An 18,799-nucleotide genomic window follows, 5' to 3' on the forward strand; every position below is an offset into this window, starting at 1 on the left:
GCTACGGCGCCTCACACGCGCCAAAAAGCATCAGGACTTTTACAGAAGGACAATCCATGGTGTTGTATCGCAGAAGACGTGCATATATTTATTTATTTTTTAGAAATGCAACACTGAGAGAAAATATAAGAAATGCAGAAGAACAACTGGTGCTACAACGAATAGCAAAACAGTAAAACCGCTCATGTGTAGCCTATCGTTGTCCATCTTTGTATCCTAGCAACCGATGTGTTGCTCAGAGTCAGATTAGTTAGCAGGCTGTATCTGTTGCTGGGCCAAAGACGCGGTTTTTGGGGGTATTTCTGCTTAATAAGGCTATCATTCAACACTTTTTTCGGTAAGCACACTGTCCTGTTAATCAGGCATGTTAAGTTATCATAACACAGATGCTGGCATTTATGTTGTAAGGGAAAATATGTGACAGGGTCGCGAACGTAACGTTAGCCATGTAAACAGACTTGTAACCATAATTTGTGCTGACGAAAAAACGTTAATTTTCACAATGATGTTTTAAAGTCGTAACCTTGCTTCTTTATTTTCTTGTTTTATATGTGTGCTCGCTTGTTCAATGTTTTTAGATGCCACTGACTCCTAACTTAAATACGATCATCCTTGTGCCTCCATCCTAGCTTCTTTTGTAAAGACATAAATTATATTCTGGTATAAAAGTAATATTACAAATGGGTCTAAAATATTATTTGGAAAATGTTTTATAGTTCAGTAAAAACAGTTTAGTACTTGATATGTTTATACTTAAGTAAAAAAAATCCTACTCATTTTAGTGCTGTATTTATTCGTTTTACATTTTTATTTACTTAAAATGTCATTATCACACATCATTATACATTTTTTAAACAAATGTACATTTCTTTATTATTAACCACTTTTTTTGAATAACATTTTAATCATAATTTTGTTTTCATTATTTTTGAATTGTTCAAATTATTAGGATATTTTAATATTTTTAAATTATTCAATATATATATTTTCCTTTATATTGTTCATTTATTTTGTGAACATTTTTAAAAATATTTTTTGTAATGCTTTTATCTTTTATTAAAAATGCTTTATCAATCATTTTTCTATTTATTACTTGATTTATATGCACTAAAAAGGCTGTAACTGTATAAAATTATTTATAAATAACCTATTTACACATATACATTTGGTACCCTGCTTCTTTTTTTCACAAGAATATATATTATATATATATATATTAGTTTGTAAATAAGTACATTTTTAATATTTATTAAAAATATTGACAAATTGAATATTTACATCACATACTTTTTGTTTCAGATGGAGAATGTGCATCTTGTCCCAGAGGAAGAGGAGGATGATTTGTATACAGGCTACAATGATTACAATCCCACTTTTGACTCAGAGGTGCAAAAATACTTCTGCCAGTTTGACATGCATTTGTTCAACTTCATCATTTGCTTTTATCGTGATTTTTTTTTTCCTGTCCTCACAGGACCTTCACAATGACGTGGCCTTCCAACAGGCCGTCAGGACAAGTCATGGCAGGAGACCCCCAGTCAGTTATTTTGCATCTGCTGTTAAAGTTGACTATGACGGTCAAGCACACCCGCACATGATTAATAAGAAACACTAATTTTATTCACTGAATTTTTTCAGATGACAGCAAAATTTCCTGGCACTGCTATTGGAGGGCGACCGATTGGAACAGCTTATGGGGTGAGTGGAGCTGAATCTGGATTTTCACTTTACTTTTATGACAAAAAGTAAAAAATCGTTTTTTTTTTTAAATCAAGTTTAACTGAAAGTTTGCAAATATTTATCGAGTGTATTAATACAAATGTATGATCTGTGTAATGTTCTTTGTTAACAGATATCTATTTTAAAAAGATTACAGTAGTAGATTTCCTGATGATATGAATCGTTAATAGAACGGTTATTTAAGTTTATCACCAGCAAACTAAATTCATTTAACTGAAATGGAAGTTTTACAGAAAAATATTACTAAAGATTTTTATTGAGCAGATTTTTTAAGGCACACTATAAACCAATAAAATCTTCTTAAAAAACAGGAATATGTTGCTTCAAGAGGTGAGAGATTTAGGAAGTAGTCAGATTTAGGAAGTTTAAATAATAAAAAAACTTATGAAAGTAAAAAGAAAAACAAGCATTTCATTATATTGTGTTCATTTCATGTTTCAGTGAAGGATTTTAAAGCTGATTTATTTGTAAATTGATGCCATCTTTGTTTTTCTTAAATGTCTTTGTGTTTCTGGTGTTATTTTTCCAGTCTCGAGTGCCTATTGGCACTGCTATGGGACGGCCTATGACTGGAGCTGTTCAGGTAGGATTATAAAAAAATGTATTTATTTATTCTTTTTTACAGATGTCACATGCAATAAAATTCTATTCATTTCTGTTGTTTTTTGTGATGTACAGGATGGTGCAGCTCGTCCCATGACTGCTGTTCGGGCCGCAGGATATTCTTCATCAATAGCTAGAGGTACTTTCACAACTTTGCAAGCTTGTTTCTGCCACAGAAAAAGAGAATTGCAATTTAGGTTTTCATCTCTCAATGCTTTTCCTTTCAGAATTGCACATTTATATCTTGTTATCACAAGTTATAAATTCATTATTGCTTAAATAACATCTCACGATTTATGACACGTATGCATTTCCCAGATGTTTTTTATTTCTTCAGATTGTTTATAACACAAAATAAGGTCTTCTAAAATCAAATTCTCATTCTTTAAATAAAATTAAAATGTATTTTTTAAACATAATTATCTAAATATAGAGAGAAATCTTTAAACTTGTTATTACTAGAAAAATGTATATTTAAAATTCACTTTTAAATATAAAACTGTCAAACTGACTCACAATGAATAGAAATCAGTATTAAGTTGGTCCAAAATATGATACTGTATGTTCCTTCACATCTTCAGGCTCTGCGTTTGATCCACTGGGACAATCAAAAGGACCGGCTCCTCCATTAGAGACAAAGAATGAAGACACGTATGTTTTCACATGTTTATTCCCCACATTCCAATTTACATCTTTAGTTTGAACATTTTCTGTGATTTTAGTGTTTGTTTTCTTGCTCAGCCCAGAGGAGAAGATAAAGATCCTTGAAAAGAAGGTGAATGATTTGATAGAGGAGAGCTGTCTCGCTCATGCACGTGGAGATCTTCAGGTGGTGGGTATAGCTCTGAAACAATTATTTGACATTTTAGAATAAATATTTAGATGTTGGGTTATTTATTATTATTTTTTTACAGTCTCTAGAAAAAGCCAAAGAAGCAGGCAGGAAGGAAAGAGCTTTGGTGAGACAGAGAGAACAAACAGGCACTGCAGACCACATCAATCTGGATCTGACATACTCTGTGAGTTCACTGCAGAAAACAAATACAGTTAAAGTCAGAATTATTAGCCCCTCCTTTTAAATATTTCCCAAATTATGTTTAACAGAGCAAGGAAATTTTCACAGTATGTCTAATTATACTTTTTCTTCTGGAGAAAGTCTTATTTGTTTTATTTCAGCTAGAATAAAAGCAGTTTATAATTAAAAATTTTAAGGTCAAAATTATTAGCCCCTTTAAAGAGCCCATATTATACATGAAATAGGGTCATATTTAGGTTGTAAGGGTCTCCAACAACAGTCTAATATGCATGCAAGGTCAAACAACACTTTCATGGTCTTATAATCTGCATTTATTTTTACCTAATTATCCCAGCGACTCCCATATGAATCGCGAGTCTCCTAGCCCCTAGCCGTCACACACTCTACCTGCTCTTTTTCTCTCTCTCTCTCTCTCTCACACACACACACACACACAACGCTCCTCAGAAGAACTAGGGAGAGCGACGCGAGTCTCGTGTCTCCTAGCCCCTAGCCGTCACACACTCGACCTGCTCTTTTTCTCACACACACAAACACACACACATCACGCTCCTCCTCAGAACTAGGGAGATCGACACGAGTCTCCTGTCTCCTAGCTTACGATGGCCATAGCAACGACAAACGACAGTGGAACGCGAGTTCACAAAAGCATTTAATGTTAAATCCGTAAACAAAGCGGCACGCGTCGCGTTTTCAACGTGGCTTACATGCGATAAGAGAATATAAAGAGTAACCGCGTGTACTGTACCAGGTTAACAAGTAACAAAACACAATAAATACATAATTTGCAAGCTAGAGTAAACGAGGCAACAATTTTAATCGCACTTACTTACACTAGTGAATAAACCTCAACCACTGACTCTTCACAGTTTCATCTTTGGGTAGAGACTGTCAATATTATCCATCTGAGCACAGCATGACTTCATTCGACTGGCGGTGTCTGTGTGTGTGTCTAGTGTTTTTTCTGTGTTAGTGGGTGGGGCCGCAGGTTTCAAATCTCCCGGGTTTGCACGTGGCGAGGTTTGTGTTTCGTAGCCGCGTCATCGCGAAACACCTAATGACTCGTTATCAAGACGACTCGTTTGAAGCACTATGAGTCGACTCTTTTATAGATGAATCAATAATTTTAAACACTGTACACTTACAGATTTAAGCCTTAGCTGGATATTTCACTTCACTTAGAGCTGTGTTACACACTACATGGAAGGGCATTTTCAAAAACCCATAATATGGGCTCTTTAAGCTATATTTGTTTTCGATAGTCTACAGAACAAACCATCGTTATACAATAACTTGCCTAATTATCCTAATCTGCCTAGTTAACCTAATTAACCTACTTAAGCCTTTAAATGTCACTTTAAGCTGTATAGAAGTGTCTTGAAAAATATCTAGTCAAATATTATTTACTGTCATCATGGTAAAGATAAAATAAATCAGTTATTAGAAATGAGTTATTAAAACTATTATGTTTAGAAATGTGTTGAAAAAATCTGCTCTCCGTTAAACAGAAATTGGGGAAGAAAATAAACAGGGGGGCTAATAATTCTGACTTCAACTGGATGTTTTGTTGAAAATTCTTGCTGAAAAGTATTTGATGCTTTGTACAGGTGCTGTTTAATTTAGCAAATCAGTATGCCAACAACGACATGTACACCGAGGCCTTGAACACTTACCAAGTCATTGTGAAGAACAAAATGTTCAATAATGCAGGTGAGCAAGTTTTTAAGGCAAGACACTGCAGGCACAAACACTGTTTTCTCTTGCACCTGTCAGTTTTGAGATTTGGGGCTTTTTGGCTTTTCTTAAAGTGTTTATTCAGTGTAATGTAAAAGATACATGTTCAATTGTTTCTTTTGTAGCAGATGTAGTAGATTTCAATTTTAAAAGATGTTTTCAAAAGCCATCTTCTCAATATAAGCTTTTCTCTAGCTCTGAGCTGTAAAGTTACACTTCAGCAGCTCTTATATAAATCATACTTTACTATATTGTATGGGTCAAAACTTTTTACTTAAATGCCAAAAATCAGTAGAATATTAGGGAGAAATTATGTTTCATGAACATATTTTTCTAATTTCTTACTTTATATCACAACCTAATTTTTTGATGGGTAGTAATGTGTATTGCTAACTTAATTTGGACATGCTTAAAAGTTTTTTTAACCTTCAGGTTCCAGATTTTGAAATAAATGTTGTCCTATTCTAATCATAGATCAATAGAATGCATATTTATTCAGCTTTCAGATTATGTCTCAGTTTCCAAATATTTACACTTTTGACTGAATTTGTGGTGCAGGATGTTTTTTAAGTGCATATGCATATAAAACATCTGATTGTATACAACATTTTACTAAACAAATGTTGCAAAAATGTGCTTTTTCATGGTTGTTTTCTGTATTTTCTAAATGATGGAGTGACTTTCCAAAATTCCCTCAGTAAAAACTTTTCAAATCAAATGCCAAAAAAGAAATGAGAATTTTAAACCCGACTTCCAATGTTAAGATTTTTGTACTGTAAATGTATGCAAATTAGTGCATATAATGCCTCATTTGCATATTTAATTATAACATTTCAGAAAACTCCCGTATGAGCCATGTTTGAATTTCTTAAAAAACAGTCAGTGTCTTGCATTAAACTTCCTTTGAACTATCTCTGGAAAAATTCACTTCACTTTAATATAACTGTGCTTCTAATGTTTGATACCTGTAATAATTTTTATCTACTACAGGGCGATTAAAAGTGAACATGGCAAATATATATTTCAAGCAAAAGAACTACACAAAGGCTATTAAATTTTATCGCATGGCTTTGGATCAGATCTCAAATGCACATAATGCGATGAGGTTAGTAGTTTAGTGCATTTGCTTTATAAACTATATTTGCATTGCAGGTTATAAGATTGTGATAAGTGTTTTTTTTTTCTTTATTCTGTAGGATAAAGATCATGCAGAACATTGGAGTTGTGTTCATACACATGGGCCAGTACTCAGACGCCATCACATCCTTTGAGTACATCATGACTGAGAGCCCCAACATAAAAACAGGCTTCAACCTCATCCTGTGCTACTATGCCATTGGAGACCGTGAGAGGATGAAGAAAGCCTTTCAAAAACTCATTTGTGTGCCCCTTGGGGTTGATGATGACGACAAGTATATCCCACCAAATGTGAGCGTTTTGGTAAAATGCTCCTTGGTTATACCTTTAAAATGAATTATGCCTTAATTTTGTATATTTTTACAGGACGACCCTCATGCAAACATGGTGATTGAGGCTATAAAGAATGATAAGCTTCATCAAATGGAAAGAGAGAGGTATTGTAATGTATCAAACCGTCTTTTTGCTTTATAATGTAGCTTGGTATTTATTATTCTACATTTGTAAATATTTAATTTCAGTGTATACACATTTCTTTTGCTTTTTTTCCCTAGGAAAGCGCTAGCTGAAAAATATATTATGACCTCAGCCAAACTCATTGCTCCTGCAATCGAGACGTCATTTGCAGCTGGGTTTGACTGGTAACTTAGTATTTATGTCTATTTCATTTAGTTTTTTCTTTTGGAAAGGAAGAATGCATCAAGTTGAATTTTTTTATATTAATGCATATATTGAAATATTAATACTTATAAAAACCTTTTTAAACTTCAAACAAATCTAAAATTATGTATCACGGTTTGACCATGAATCTTAAGCAACTTCATTTAACATTAGTATTAATAAGGATTTCTTGAGCACCAATTCACCCCATTCAAATATTTTTTTAATAAAGAGTGGGGAAGGATTCTGAAAATTCAACCGCCATAAGGAATTTTTATTTTATTTTATTTTATTTTATTTTATTTTATTTTATTTTATTTTATTTTATTTTATTTTATTTTATTTTATTTTATTTTATTTTATTTTATTTTATTTTATTTTATTTTATTTTATTTTATTTTATTTTATTTTGCACTAATGCATTCTTGCAAATAGAAAAATATCAAATCTTTATGCAGTGCACATGTTCGACCAGCATGACATTCCTTGAAAAATTTTCTGTTGTATTTATTTTTAGTCTTTGTAATTTATTTGTCAGCTAAGATATTTTCATCCATACACTTTGTCCTGCTAAACATGGCACTTTTCCAGGTGTGTGGACATGGTGAAGGGATCCCAATACGTGGAGCTTGCAAATGACTTGGAGATCAATAAAGCCATTACCTACCTAAGACAGAGGGACTTCAAACAGGTAGAAGGACCCCTGGAGACACACTTAAACTGTGTTACATTTGACATATTACCACAGAACAGAGCAATGTGACTCTTATGTCTGTGGGGAACCCTTGTTTCTGTCTTTAACACTTTTCACATTCAATCGTCCTTTTTATTTTGTTTTCTTGCCTGTCCGTCTGCATGACTCTTGAGGCTGAGGTATGTTTATGTTGGAGAGTGTGTGTGTGTGTGTGTGTGTGTGTGTGTATGCATTAGGCTATTTGTATATGTGTACTGCTGATATTAAGTTGCATTGCATTGCTTTCTAATTTCTCATGTAGCAGCAAATGTAGTGTGATGAAACTCAAGTAGATAGTAAAACATCCATCTGTCGCTGCAAGCTCAATGAATTAGTTTAATCACAGTGTCTATGTTTACAGGCAGTTGAGACGCTAAAGATGTTCGAGAAGAAAGACAGTCGAGTAAAAAGTGCAGCTGCCACTAATCTTTCTTTTCTTTACTTTTTGGTGAGTATACAGATTGTTGACCTTTTTCTGTATTTATCTCGTTATGTTAAAGGGATAGTTCACACAAAAATTACAATTATTTATTTTCAATTATTTCAACCCAAAAATATATTGTTGAACACAAAAGAAGATATTTTGAAGAATGATAGAAAGTGAATTCTATAGAAGGAAATAAAAATACTTTGTAAGTCTGTGTAATGGCTACCAGTTTACAACATTTCGGAAAAACAAAACTACAAAGGTAAACTTTCATTTTTGGGTAAACTATCCCTTTAATAAGATCTTCACAGATACCCTCTTGATTCGATGTATATGTTTATTCTCTAGGAAAAGGATTTTGACCAGGCTGACCGCTATGCAGAGCTGGCCATGAGCGCTGACCGCTATAACCCCGCTGCCCTCATCAACAAAGGCAACACGTTGTTTGTGAAGGAGGACTACGAGAAAGCAACAGAGTTTTACAAGGAGTCTCTTCGTAATGACTCATCCTGCACTGAAGCGCTCTACAACTTAGGTCAGATATCAGAAACATAACATCCTGAGGGTTACACCGCACTAGATTTTTCACGTTGATCCTGTCTACATTTAAAACTATTATTAATCTCTTTTTCATAATGCAGGTTTGACTTATAAGAGGCTGGGTAGACTGGAGGAAGCTCTCGACTGCTTCCTCAAGCTGCATGCTATCCTTAGAAACAGTGCTCAGGTCATGTACCAGCTGGCTAATCTGTATCCTTCCTTAAAATGTTAGCGTCGCTTTATAATAAATAAAAGCTTGTTATATATTTCTTTTCAATATGTAATTTGCCAAGAAATGGTATGACTTAAGTGTGATAATTCTAGTGTATGTTTATTTGGTTGACAAGAGTCATAATTCCTGAAGCAGCTTTAGATATGAAATGTTGGAGGACCCTCATCAAGCTATTGAGTGGCTAATGCAGCTCACAAGTGTGACCCCTACAGACGCACAGGTGCTGGCCAAACTTGGAGACCTCTATGACAATGAAGGAGACAAATCTCAGGCCTTTCAGTATTATTATGAGGTAAAAAAAATTCAAAATCAATTCTAAATTATTCTAAATCAACCAGTAATGGTTCAGTCTTAAGTGATCAATTGAGTATGATTTAGTCAAGTGTCTGCTAAATGACTAAGTGTTGAATAAAAGCAGGAGTAGAAATAGTTTTATTAAAAATAACGATTCATTTAAATTTCAAATGTCATTCATATAAAATATTAAAATATTAAAGGGATAGTTCACCTGAAAATGAAAATGTACTCACTATTTACTCACCCTCGAGTGGTTCTTTATGAGTTTCTTTGTTTTGTTAAACACAAAAGAAGATGTTGTGAAAAATGTTGGAAACCTATAAGGGACTTCCATAGTAGGAAAAACAAATAATATGGGAATCAATGGTTACTTTTGTGTTCGACAAAAGAAATCTAACAGTTTTATGACAAGTCAAGGGTGAGTAAAAGGTGACAGAATTTTCAGTTTTGGTTGAACAATCCAATATTAAATGTAATAATTTTAGATATATTAAGAAGTTAATTGTGAATATTAATAATTTACCTGTAATAAAACATTTCTAATTGCAAATAGAGACATTTAAAACTGCCTGTGTGTTTGTTAATTTAACTTTTCATTATTTTATTAAATATGTATAGCTTGAGCAATTGTTTGATTTTATTTTCACCCAGTTCTGTTTCAGTTTTATTTCTGAAGAATCCTTCAAATTTGGTATTTGAAAAAGAGAGAGACCTTCAAAGCAATTTACTTAAATTTAAAATCTGCTATTTAACTTTATTTAACTTTACACAATCAGGTGAGGACTGCTCCGTGTCTGCTAAAATTCAGTGTAAATACATAATGTTGCATATAAGCCAGAGAAAATGTATACCTCTTTAGCCCTAGTGATAAAGTATGCAGCTATAATTGCAGTTTAAATGTGTTCTGAGCAGGATCAAACAGCCTGTGTAAACACCCAACTGCCACTTCTGACAGATGCACTTCTGAGCCCCGTTTTAAGTATAAGTTGGGAATTTCAGAAACCATATAACAGTCAAGTTGAGGCTGTGTCTGCTCAAAACTAATGATACGGATATAATGCTGCATAAAAGCCTGTTTAAAAAATGCCTGCTCAGCCACTAGTATTAGTTGTAATTGCTATGTAAATTCTTTTATTCCAACTTTGAGCATGATTAAACAGTGTAAAGCTTCTGTGCTGTCTTTGTTTTTAAATGTAGCAGTATTAAGATATGCAATGATACAGAGATGACAGCATATAAATCATCAAAAACTGGAGTTAAAAGATTTTGAAGGAGATAACATGAAATCCTATTGAAATAACACTGTTTATTTCAGTCATACAGGTATTTTCCCTCAAACATTAGTGTCATTGAGTGGTTGGGAGCATATTACATCGACACCCAGTTCTGTGAGAAAGCAATTCAGTACTTTGAGAGAGCTACCCTAATTCAGTAAGTTGCTAAACTTCATGTGTATTTGAATTATTATTCTGCATGTATCCAGAGATTATTGACATTTGTTGAATTTCAGGCCGACGCAGGTGAAATGGCAGCTGATGGTGGCCAGCTGTTACAGGAGAAGTGGTATGAGCGTTTAATGTAATGACAATAATAGTATAGTTCCACCTCAGTACCATCAATTTTGTTGCATTTATTTGTTTCAGGGAACTATCAGAAGGCACTTGAGACCTACAAAGAGATCCATCGCAAATTTCCTGAAAATGTTGAATGTAATGAGCTCAACGGTTTCTTTATTTCGATATTCAGTAACCATCTCGAGGCTTTGCATCTCATGTCCTTTTTTTACTGTCGAGCAGGTTTGCGATTCCTGGTCAGGCTTTGCACAGATATGGGACTAAAAGAGGTGCAGGATTATGCCACCAAACTCAAGAAAGTTGAAAAAATGAAGGAGATCAGAGAGCAGGTACACGGTTTTGTCCTGCTGCAGTTTAAATGCTGGCAGAAGTAAAAGAGAAGAGTGAAGAAAATACACGTATAGCTGTCTAGAGGGATACTTCACAATCTCTAAATCAAGTGTGGAGAGTTTCAGAGTTTAGACTATAGGACTACAAGAAAAAAGAGATAAGCTGGATTTCTTCAATTGGACACTCATGGATTATAATTGAGGAATCACTGTGTTGTTCTGGATATGGGTCAAATATGGGACGTCCCATTTTGGTGACCGCATTAAAGTAATTAGTTTTACATGGCTACATACAACAGATACATTACCCTGAACCACAAAACCAGTCATAATGATCCATTTTTGGAAATTAAGATGTATACACCATCTGAAAGCTGAAGAAAGCTTTCCACGAATGTATGGTTTGTTATGATTGGACAATATTTGGGTGGAATCTGATAGTCCGAAAAAATCTAAATATTGAAATTGAAGATCTCCTTTAAGGTTGTTTAAATTAAGTTCTTGGTGATGTATATTAACATAATAATAATAATAATAATAATAATAATAATAATAATAATAATAATAATAATAATAATAATAATAATACATTTATTTGTAATGCGCTTTTTTTCAAACCCAAAGCGCTACAGGGCAAAAGCAGTAAAACAGTAAAAAAACAAAGTAAAAAAAAAAAACAGTAAAAAAATAAATAATAATTTATGTAAAAAAAAGATTTTTAGTTTTTTGTTTCTGGGGAGGTTTAAGTGTTTTGTGGAATGGGTTAGGGCTAACCCTAATCCTCTCGAGAGTGCCCAAGAAAAAGTTCTCCTTAAGGAGACAAATAAAGCTAAAGAAGTAAACACTAAAGAAGAGAAGAGATTCACAGTAGGATTTTGTGAAGAATGTTGTTTTTCAAAAATATTGTGTAGGAAATTTACAAAATATTATCTTAAATGTACATACAATAAATTTAGACTATTTCTACAAATATACCCATACAACATGTGCATGTTGTGGCCCAGGGTCACATGCTAAATGCCAGAAACTTTTCAAATAACTTCTGGTGAAACTTGGGTGACATTATCTTTCATGGTTATTCATTACAACCTTTGCGAATGCATAGTTATATGGTTAATTATGATAGTTAGATATGATAGTTGTTATAATTATTTTGCTCAGAAAAAAATCTAATTGTGTTTTTAAAATCGAACATGTATTTAAACTTGCACTCAACGTTTGTTTGCATGCTTGATAGCTGCTTTTCATCTTTGACCAATAAGTAAATAAAGAGCTGTAGAATAGGGCCATATTTGACATCATGCTGTTATTGACACACAGAGGGTGAGATCTGGAAGAGACAGCAGTGCTCGAAGCCGCAGGGAAGGCAGCGCTGGCAGTGGTGAGTAAAGTCAGTAGGAAATGAAAAACTGCTCATTAACCGAATACATGCTTATTACTTTACTTTTTCCCACCAATCTCAACCTGTCATCTGCCTCTCTTGGTAAACAGGAAATACTTCAAACCTTACACGCGCTCCCCCTAAAAAAGCCAGTGGTATGACTGTAATCCCCCTAATACTGTGACTCCATGTGGACGAATTTAGTGGATTACTACTAGTCATGTGATGTGATTTATTTATCTAATTGTTTCCAAAACTGATAGTGCTTAGACATGTTTCCTTTAGGTCTACAATAATTCATGATTTGGCCATTTAAATCCAACAGTTCCCCTTTGTATTTTGTGATTATGATTTATTTTAGTGATATAGTAATAGCGTTTTTGTGATTCTTAACTTCTCCTGTGGGACATCAGATGTGGATCTGGCATCAGGTGATGTTGAGTTTTTAGCTTCAGCCATTGCTGGGTTTAAAGCTCTTCTGCTGTTAGCCTCATTCTGCAACTCACTGCTCTTTTCTTCAAATACTTTCTTTTCTTACCTTCAAACACATTAGGAAGTGCTTCAACCCCCAAGAAGCAAAGTGGTATGATCGCTTCCTGATTTATATATCATAGAATAAAGCAAACATGATATGAAGCTACTTTAATCATGAATGTGGTTTATTTTTGGAAGGATATAGTTTCTGGGAAAACAATCATTCAATTATACTAAGACAAATCTCTTATATTCAACCAGTCTGCATTGATTGATCAAAATTATAGTATTTGATTTCTATATTAATATTAAAAAACATTTAGTGAAGGCAAAGCTGAACTGTCAGCAGCTACCATAAATCGATCAGCATTCATAAATCATTTTATTATGTTAGATGTATTAGAAATATTAGATATCACTGATCTTTGGTGCTCGAGAAGCACAATTTTTTCCCAGTGTTGAAAAACTGTTTTTGTAATTATTCTTTGATGAATATGTTAAAAATAACACATTTGTTTTATTTTATTCTAAAAAACTTTAAAGTTGTTGTTGATCAAACTGTGTGCTAGCTGAATAAAAGCATTTTTAATTACATTTTTTATTTAATTTTAATTTTTAAAGACTTTTAAACAATATATATATATCTTTTTGTTCATCTTTCCAGTCAGATAAAGCCCTCACAATCACACATACTGTACAGTAGTTATTTTGGCAGCAATTTGACAACTGAATTTCTTACGAATCTCCGTTCTTTCAGTTTATATCCTCTTTTTCTTTTTGTTAGTAATCTGTTATTGTCTTCATGGTTTATCTCTGTTATTCTGTTCATGGCTGAAAGGGAGCAGTTCGAGCCCCATCAATACCCCTCCTCTGAGAGCCAGTGGTATGACCCGCACACACTACTGAAATCAGCACTCGCTCCATCACCACAACACAAGCATGCCCCTGCATTCTGCTCATCAATACACTGCTGCAGCTTCACCATTGCAGAGCTTTACCACAGATGCCATTCATTCCTCACATTCTGCACTCATAACTCGACTCCATACACAATGCTGTGCATCTGGCATATTAATTATAAGTAATCTCTCATTGTTGCATGGTGCAACTTGTATTGTAGGCCTAATTCAGCTTTCCCGCTGTCTCTTCAGAACTCTGTCTTCTTGTCTTTCCTTTCTTCTCTCTGCAGTTTCTCGTTCTGAAGTTAAGTATAGTCCTGTGCTGGAGCAGGGCAGAGGTATGTACTGTATTTCACAGTGCAGTTCAGGTTTTCAATTGTCTGAATGGTTAAAAATATACAGAAATATGATAGCATTAAGCTTAATTTGATAGTTTGCAAAAACTGAAAATTTCTCAGGCCATTTAAAATGTTGGTGTTTTATTTCTTTTTCAGTCATCATTAAAGAAGATTTGATCACACTTTACAATCAGATTACATAAGTTACTGATTTTACTGTAATGGACTAATAATGAACAATACTTGTGCAGCATTTAATCATACTTCAACATTTACTAACGCATTATTAAAATCCAAATTTATGGTAAATGTGAATTAACAATGAACAACTTTATTTTCATGAACTAACGTTAATAAAGATGAATAAATGCTGTAAAACACGTACTGATGTACGTGTAAAAAATTCAAGTAATTAATACAACCTTATTTTAAGATTTGAGGAGAAATTGTAGACTTTGGGGATTTATAAAAAGCAAGTCAACCAGCAAGTTAAAGGTGCAGTAGGTGATCTGCCTAAATGCTAACTGCTTAGCATAATGTCTTTGAAACATAGTCTCACCCCTGCCGTCCAAAGCCATGCCTCCTGATATCAGGAACGCACACCTTAAAGATGACAGTAGACAACCCACTAGATCATGTCGTTCGCCAACTTTACAGTACTTTATAATACTACATTTGTTACAAACCCCTGATGTTAGTCCAGGGGATAGTGGGGTTTGACATTTATTTGTAATTAAAATATATTTATACCAACAGTAAATAAGTGCCAAAGACAACCAAAATAATACCAAAATTGTGATTTTTATTAATATTTCCCAAAGTGAACAAAAACAACGAATAAATCCAAAATAAAGAAAATAAATTAAGGCAAAATATACTATTTACAATATTTACAACACTGAAACAAATACAAAGACAGGAGTGCTGGCAGAAGGGACGTGGGCGGTGCTAAAGAAACGAAAAGAACAAAACCCAAACTAAATCTAACTTCCCAGAAGCATCTAGCTAACTAACTATGTGAAACAAAATAATTAGCACGCGAAGAGTCTTCCGAGTCCTGACTGTCTACTCTATCTATCTATCCAAAAGTACAAGGGGTGGCGCTCGCCCCTAACCTAATGTACTATACAGAAGAGTAGTCCTAAGTGTTGCAAAATGTATGTCACGTGACCTTCTTACCTGTCCGCTTCGTCCAAGCCTCGTAAACAACGTTTAAACAGAGAAATGGAGTGATATACAAATAACGGACGGATAACGTGCACACAGAAACGGGCAACAACAAAATACACAGTTAGACTGGGTTTTTCGTAACGCAACAAGAAAATAAGACAGGAAGGGAAAAGAGAGAGAGGGCGGTGAGTGGTCTGGCGCGCGCTTTTATGGTGGGTGGTCTTTGCTTATTGGATGTGACGTATGAATGACGTAACCGGGGGAGAAATGACTGACAGCTGAAGAGACCAATGAACGGAACCTGTGAATAATGAAAGCAGATATGGGAGAGCAGAGCGAAAGAGAGAAAACACAAACAGAGCACAAATAACACAAATATGTAACACATTTCAGAACCAAAAAAACTGTATTATATCTAGCATGTTTTCAGTTATGTAGAGAGCAAAACTTGTCATATTGTGCAATATTTCATGCATGCAGGGATCGCTGGTCTCACTCTCTCACGCGCTTTGTCCTAAAGCCACTACTGTATGCTTAGTGGTTGGCCAGCGGCGTGCAGGAATTATACTTACTACTAAGCCATACTTACATGCTATTTCAGACCGAATATTCAGAGTAGCGCGGTAAACAATATAGAGGCCGCGTCACAGGTTGCCATTGTTCAAAAATGAACCAATGTGAATATTAATCCAACTTCACCTCAGTAAAGCAGGCTAGGTGGAACAGCGCTATTTACTGATGTTTTGTTGTTAAACTAAATAAAATCTACATTATCGATGCTGTAAAAGATCCCTTATGAAACTGAAAATAGTCACATCAATCTGTCATCAAAAGTGGCTGAACAACACTTCAGTGCGTATAACCCTTCATAAAACAACTCAATCTACATCAGCTTTGTGTGACTAAAATAGTTTTAAAACAGAACATTACCTGTCTAACAGAAATACTTCAGCCATGGTGTCGTCCTTCCTCCAGCGTGCAAAACTAACTCCAATATTGATTTTAAGAAGTTTTGATCCAGAATTAGTCTTTACTGTTGTCACTCTCTCTCTCTCTCTCTTGTGTGCACATGTCATGAACGCGCAAATGAAGGATCTGTCTGCATGAACTACACAAAAATACATAGAAATACAGTTAGATCATTTACTTTAATCAGTACTATTGGAATGTGGAGACTTTTAACCTGCACAACAAAAAATGTTTCTCAAGACGATCACCTACTGCAGCTTTAACTGTAAAATCACAGATGTTTTGGGAGTCACAGTACAGACAAATTTAACTTAATTCAGTGGCTCCCAATATTAAAAGAGGCCTTATGAAGTGAATTGATCAGCTGCGGATTAAAAGTTGTAAGGAAGATTGATTGTTATGCTTTGTAAAACCTCAGTGTTACATTAGGATCCACAAATACACATATGTTTTGATCTCTTGTATTATTCAGTCATATATATATATATATATATATATATATATATATATATATATATATATATATATATATATATATATATATATATATATATATATATATATATTTTTTTTTTTTTTATTTATTTATTTATTTATTTTTGACGCTCAAAACTTGTAATGTTAACACTGACTAATATTTTTATGAATCACTAAGGTCCATGGTTTCACTCACTCATTTTCCTTTGGCTTAGTCCCTCATTTATCACAGTGGAGTGAACTGCCAATTACTCTGGCATATGTTTTATGCACTGGGTGTCCTTTCAGCCACAACCTAGAACTAAGAGTACACTAACTTGTGTTGTGAACCCCCAGTGCTGGGAAACACCCATACACTCTCTCGTTCTCACACACACACACTCAGATACTATACCTTCAATGGAAAACTTTGTGTCATATTTCAATGTTGTTTTAACGCCTGCTGTTTTTCTATAATGATACAGATTCCAAGGACATAAATTCAATCACAGCACAATAGAAGGCAAACATGTGCTGTAAAAGCCTGACGATGTCTGTTCTGCCAAAACCACTATATCCAGGGAATATCCAGCTCTCAATGCTTGACAGAGAGTTTCCAGCTTCTTCTGTTTGCAAAGCACCGAGTGCAAATAAACCGGTGAAATATTTCACAAGTAGACTCCTGAACAACACTTTCCTGCTATTAGAGCTCTTGATCTCCTGCAGGACTGTTTTTATGTCACATTAAAGATGTTTTAAATGAAAATGTTAAGTATTCTGAGGCAGTGTGAAACCTTTTTTTTTTACTTGTGATAAATATGTTTGCCTTAGATTATGACAAGATTCCTCAGGTGGATGCGGTAAGGAAAACTACCGTATGTCCGCAAAAGGTTTTTCATTTTAATACCTTTGAGTTTTGTCACTGGGACGTTTAAAGATCCCAAACTTACCTGCCTGCCAGACTCCAGTCTCACATCTGCTGAGATGTGAAATACAGATGTGTGCTGCTTTTGATTATGCACATCATATGGTTTCAGAGTCCGATCACTTTAATTAGGATTGTAGCGTTACGTTACCTTTGCTTCAAGTGAAAGCTGGGCCTGTTGCTGTTCATGCCCTTTTTTGTTTGTTTACAACGTTCTAACACCTGTTTTTTACATTTAAGCATGGCTTTACATTATAGATGCTGTGAATGACCAGACACTACTGTGAAAATTCTCACTCCAGAAATATTTACTAGTTCAACATTGTCTCTTTTGGCTGTGTTTTCTCAGACAGTGGACAGAGCAGCCACGGCACCAGCGCCAAGGGTGAGAGGCTTAGCGTTAAACTGAAAACTCTTCCAGGATCCAATGAGCCGTATGAAGCCAGCACTCAGCAGGAAATAGGTCAGAAACAACACTGTTTGTCATCTTGTTATTGGAGATCTCTTTCTCTCTCTTTTTTTTTTTTTTTACATGTCTTACAATAAAAAGTGATTAATACTTAAATAAATAAATTAATACTACCGTTTAAAAGACAAATTATGATTGCTTTTCCATAATCAAATCATTTCTTGTTCAATTGAATAGAAGAATGCTTCATATTCTTGGTCAGGCCTGTCATTATAAAAAGCACCCAATGTATTCATCATTTTAGATGCTTCTTATGTCGATCCATTGGGGCCTCAAACACAAAGGCCAAAAACTGCAGCAAGGAAACGCAATGAGGAGGATGAGTTTGCTGATGAAGAGCTGGGAGATGATTTACTGCCTGAGTGAAGAGAGCAGCAGGAGTCCAGTGGAAACAATGATCCATCTCTAGAAAGTACATTAGTCTGCATTTTGAGCTCAAACAAGAGTACCTTAAGCTAAATATACATTCATTTCAATATGCTGAACTATATTTATCAGAGAAGGCATTATCTATATATAATTGCATTTAAGAAATACATTACTCATCCTGAATTATTTATTCCATCTGTGAGTTATGATGTAAATATATTTGTGAGATATTAAAAAGAAGGGTTGTGGAGATTTTACTCGGCATCCAATCTCTTAAATGTATAATGGAAATTGAGGTTTTTGGCTT

The 18,799-nt window shown here is 34.3% G+C and overlaps 1 protein-coding gene across 3 annotated transcripts; it reads left to right on the top strand.

Annotated features, from left to right (window-relative positions):
- The first annotated feature begins 16 nt into the window (after positions 1-16).
- Positions 17-18,749, top strand: ift88 (intraflagellar transport 88 homolog). 3 transcript variants are annotated; one of them, XM_056465132.1, is made up of 28 exons: positions 17-337; positions 1,300-1,386; positions 1,475-1,537; positions 1,639-1,698; positions 2,270-2,323; positions 2,419-2,482; positions 2,925-2,994; positions 3,085-3,175; positions 3,258-3,362; positions 4,987-5,089; positions 6,104-6,218; positions 6,310-6,541; positions 6,617-6,687; positions 6,805-6,891; positions 7,502-7,601; positions 8,005-8,091; positions 8,419-8,605; positions 8,712-8,820; positions 8,984-9,134; positions 10,455-10,570; positions 10,650-10,702; positions 10,783-10,848; positions 10,936-11,042; positions 12,363-12,423; positions 13,736-13,780; positions 14,087-14,134; positions 18,004-18,117; positions 18,368-18,749. In XM_056465132.1, the coding sequence occupies exons 2-28, from the start codon at positions 1,300-1,302 to the stop codon at positions 18,487-18,489; spliced, it is 2,568 nt and encodes an 855-aa protein (XP_056321107.1). In that variant the 5' UTR covers positions 17-337; the 3' UTR covers positions 18,490-18,749. The 3 variants fall into 3 exon arrangements, with proteins under 3 accessions (XP_056321107.1, XP_056321108.1, XP_056321109.1); XM_056465133.1 differs by lacking the exon at positions 14,087-14,134 and having other exon boundaries at positions 18-337; XM_056465134.1 differs by lacking the exons at positions 13,736-13,780; positions 14,087-14,134 and having other exon boundaries at positions 18-337.
- Positions 18,750-18,799: the final 50 nt, after the last annotated feature.

The sequence above is a fragment of the Danio aesculapii genome, chromosome 9 (genome assembly GCF_903798145.1).
Source record: "Danio aesculapii chromosome 9, fDanAes4.1, whole genome shotgun sequence".
In the NCBI taxonomy this organism is placed as follows: Eukaryota; Metazoa; Chordata; class Actinopteri; order Cypriniformes; family Danionidae; genus Danio; species Danio aesculapii.

Excerpts from the sequence above, each read along its gene's own strand:
- ift88 (XM_056465132.1), top strand. The coding sequence starts at position 1,300 with ATGGAGAATGTGCATCTTGTCCCAGAGGAAGAGGAGGATGATTTGTAT. Across the intron at positions 6,688-6,804 it reads CATCAAATGGAAAGAGAGAG|GAAAGCGCTAGCTGAAAAAT; the intron begins GTATTGTAATGT and ends TTTTTTCCCTAG. Across the intron at positions 7,602-8,004 it reads GACAGAGGGACTTCAAACAG|GCAGTTGAGACGCTAAAGAT; the intron begins GTAGAAGGACCC and ends CTATGTTTACAG.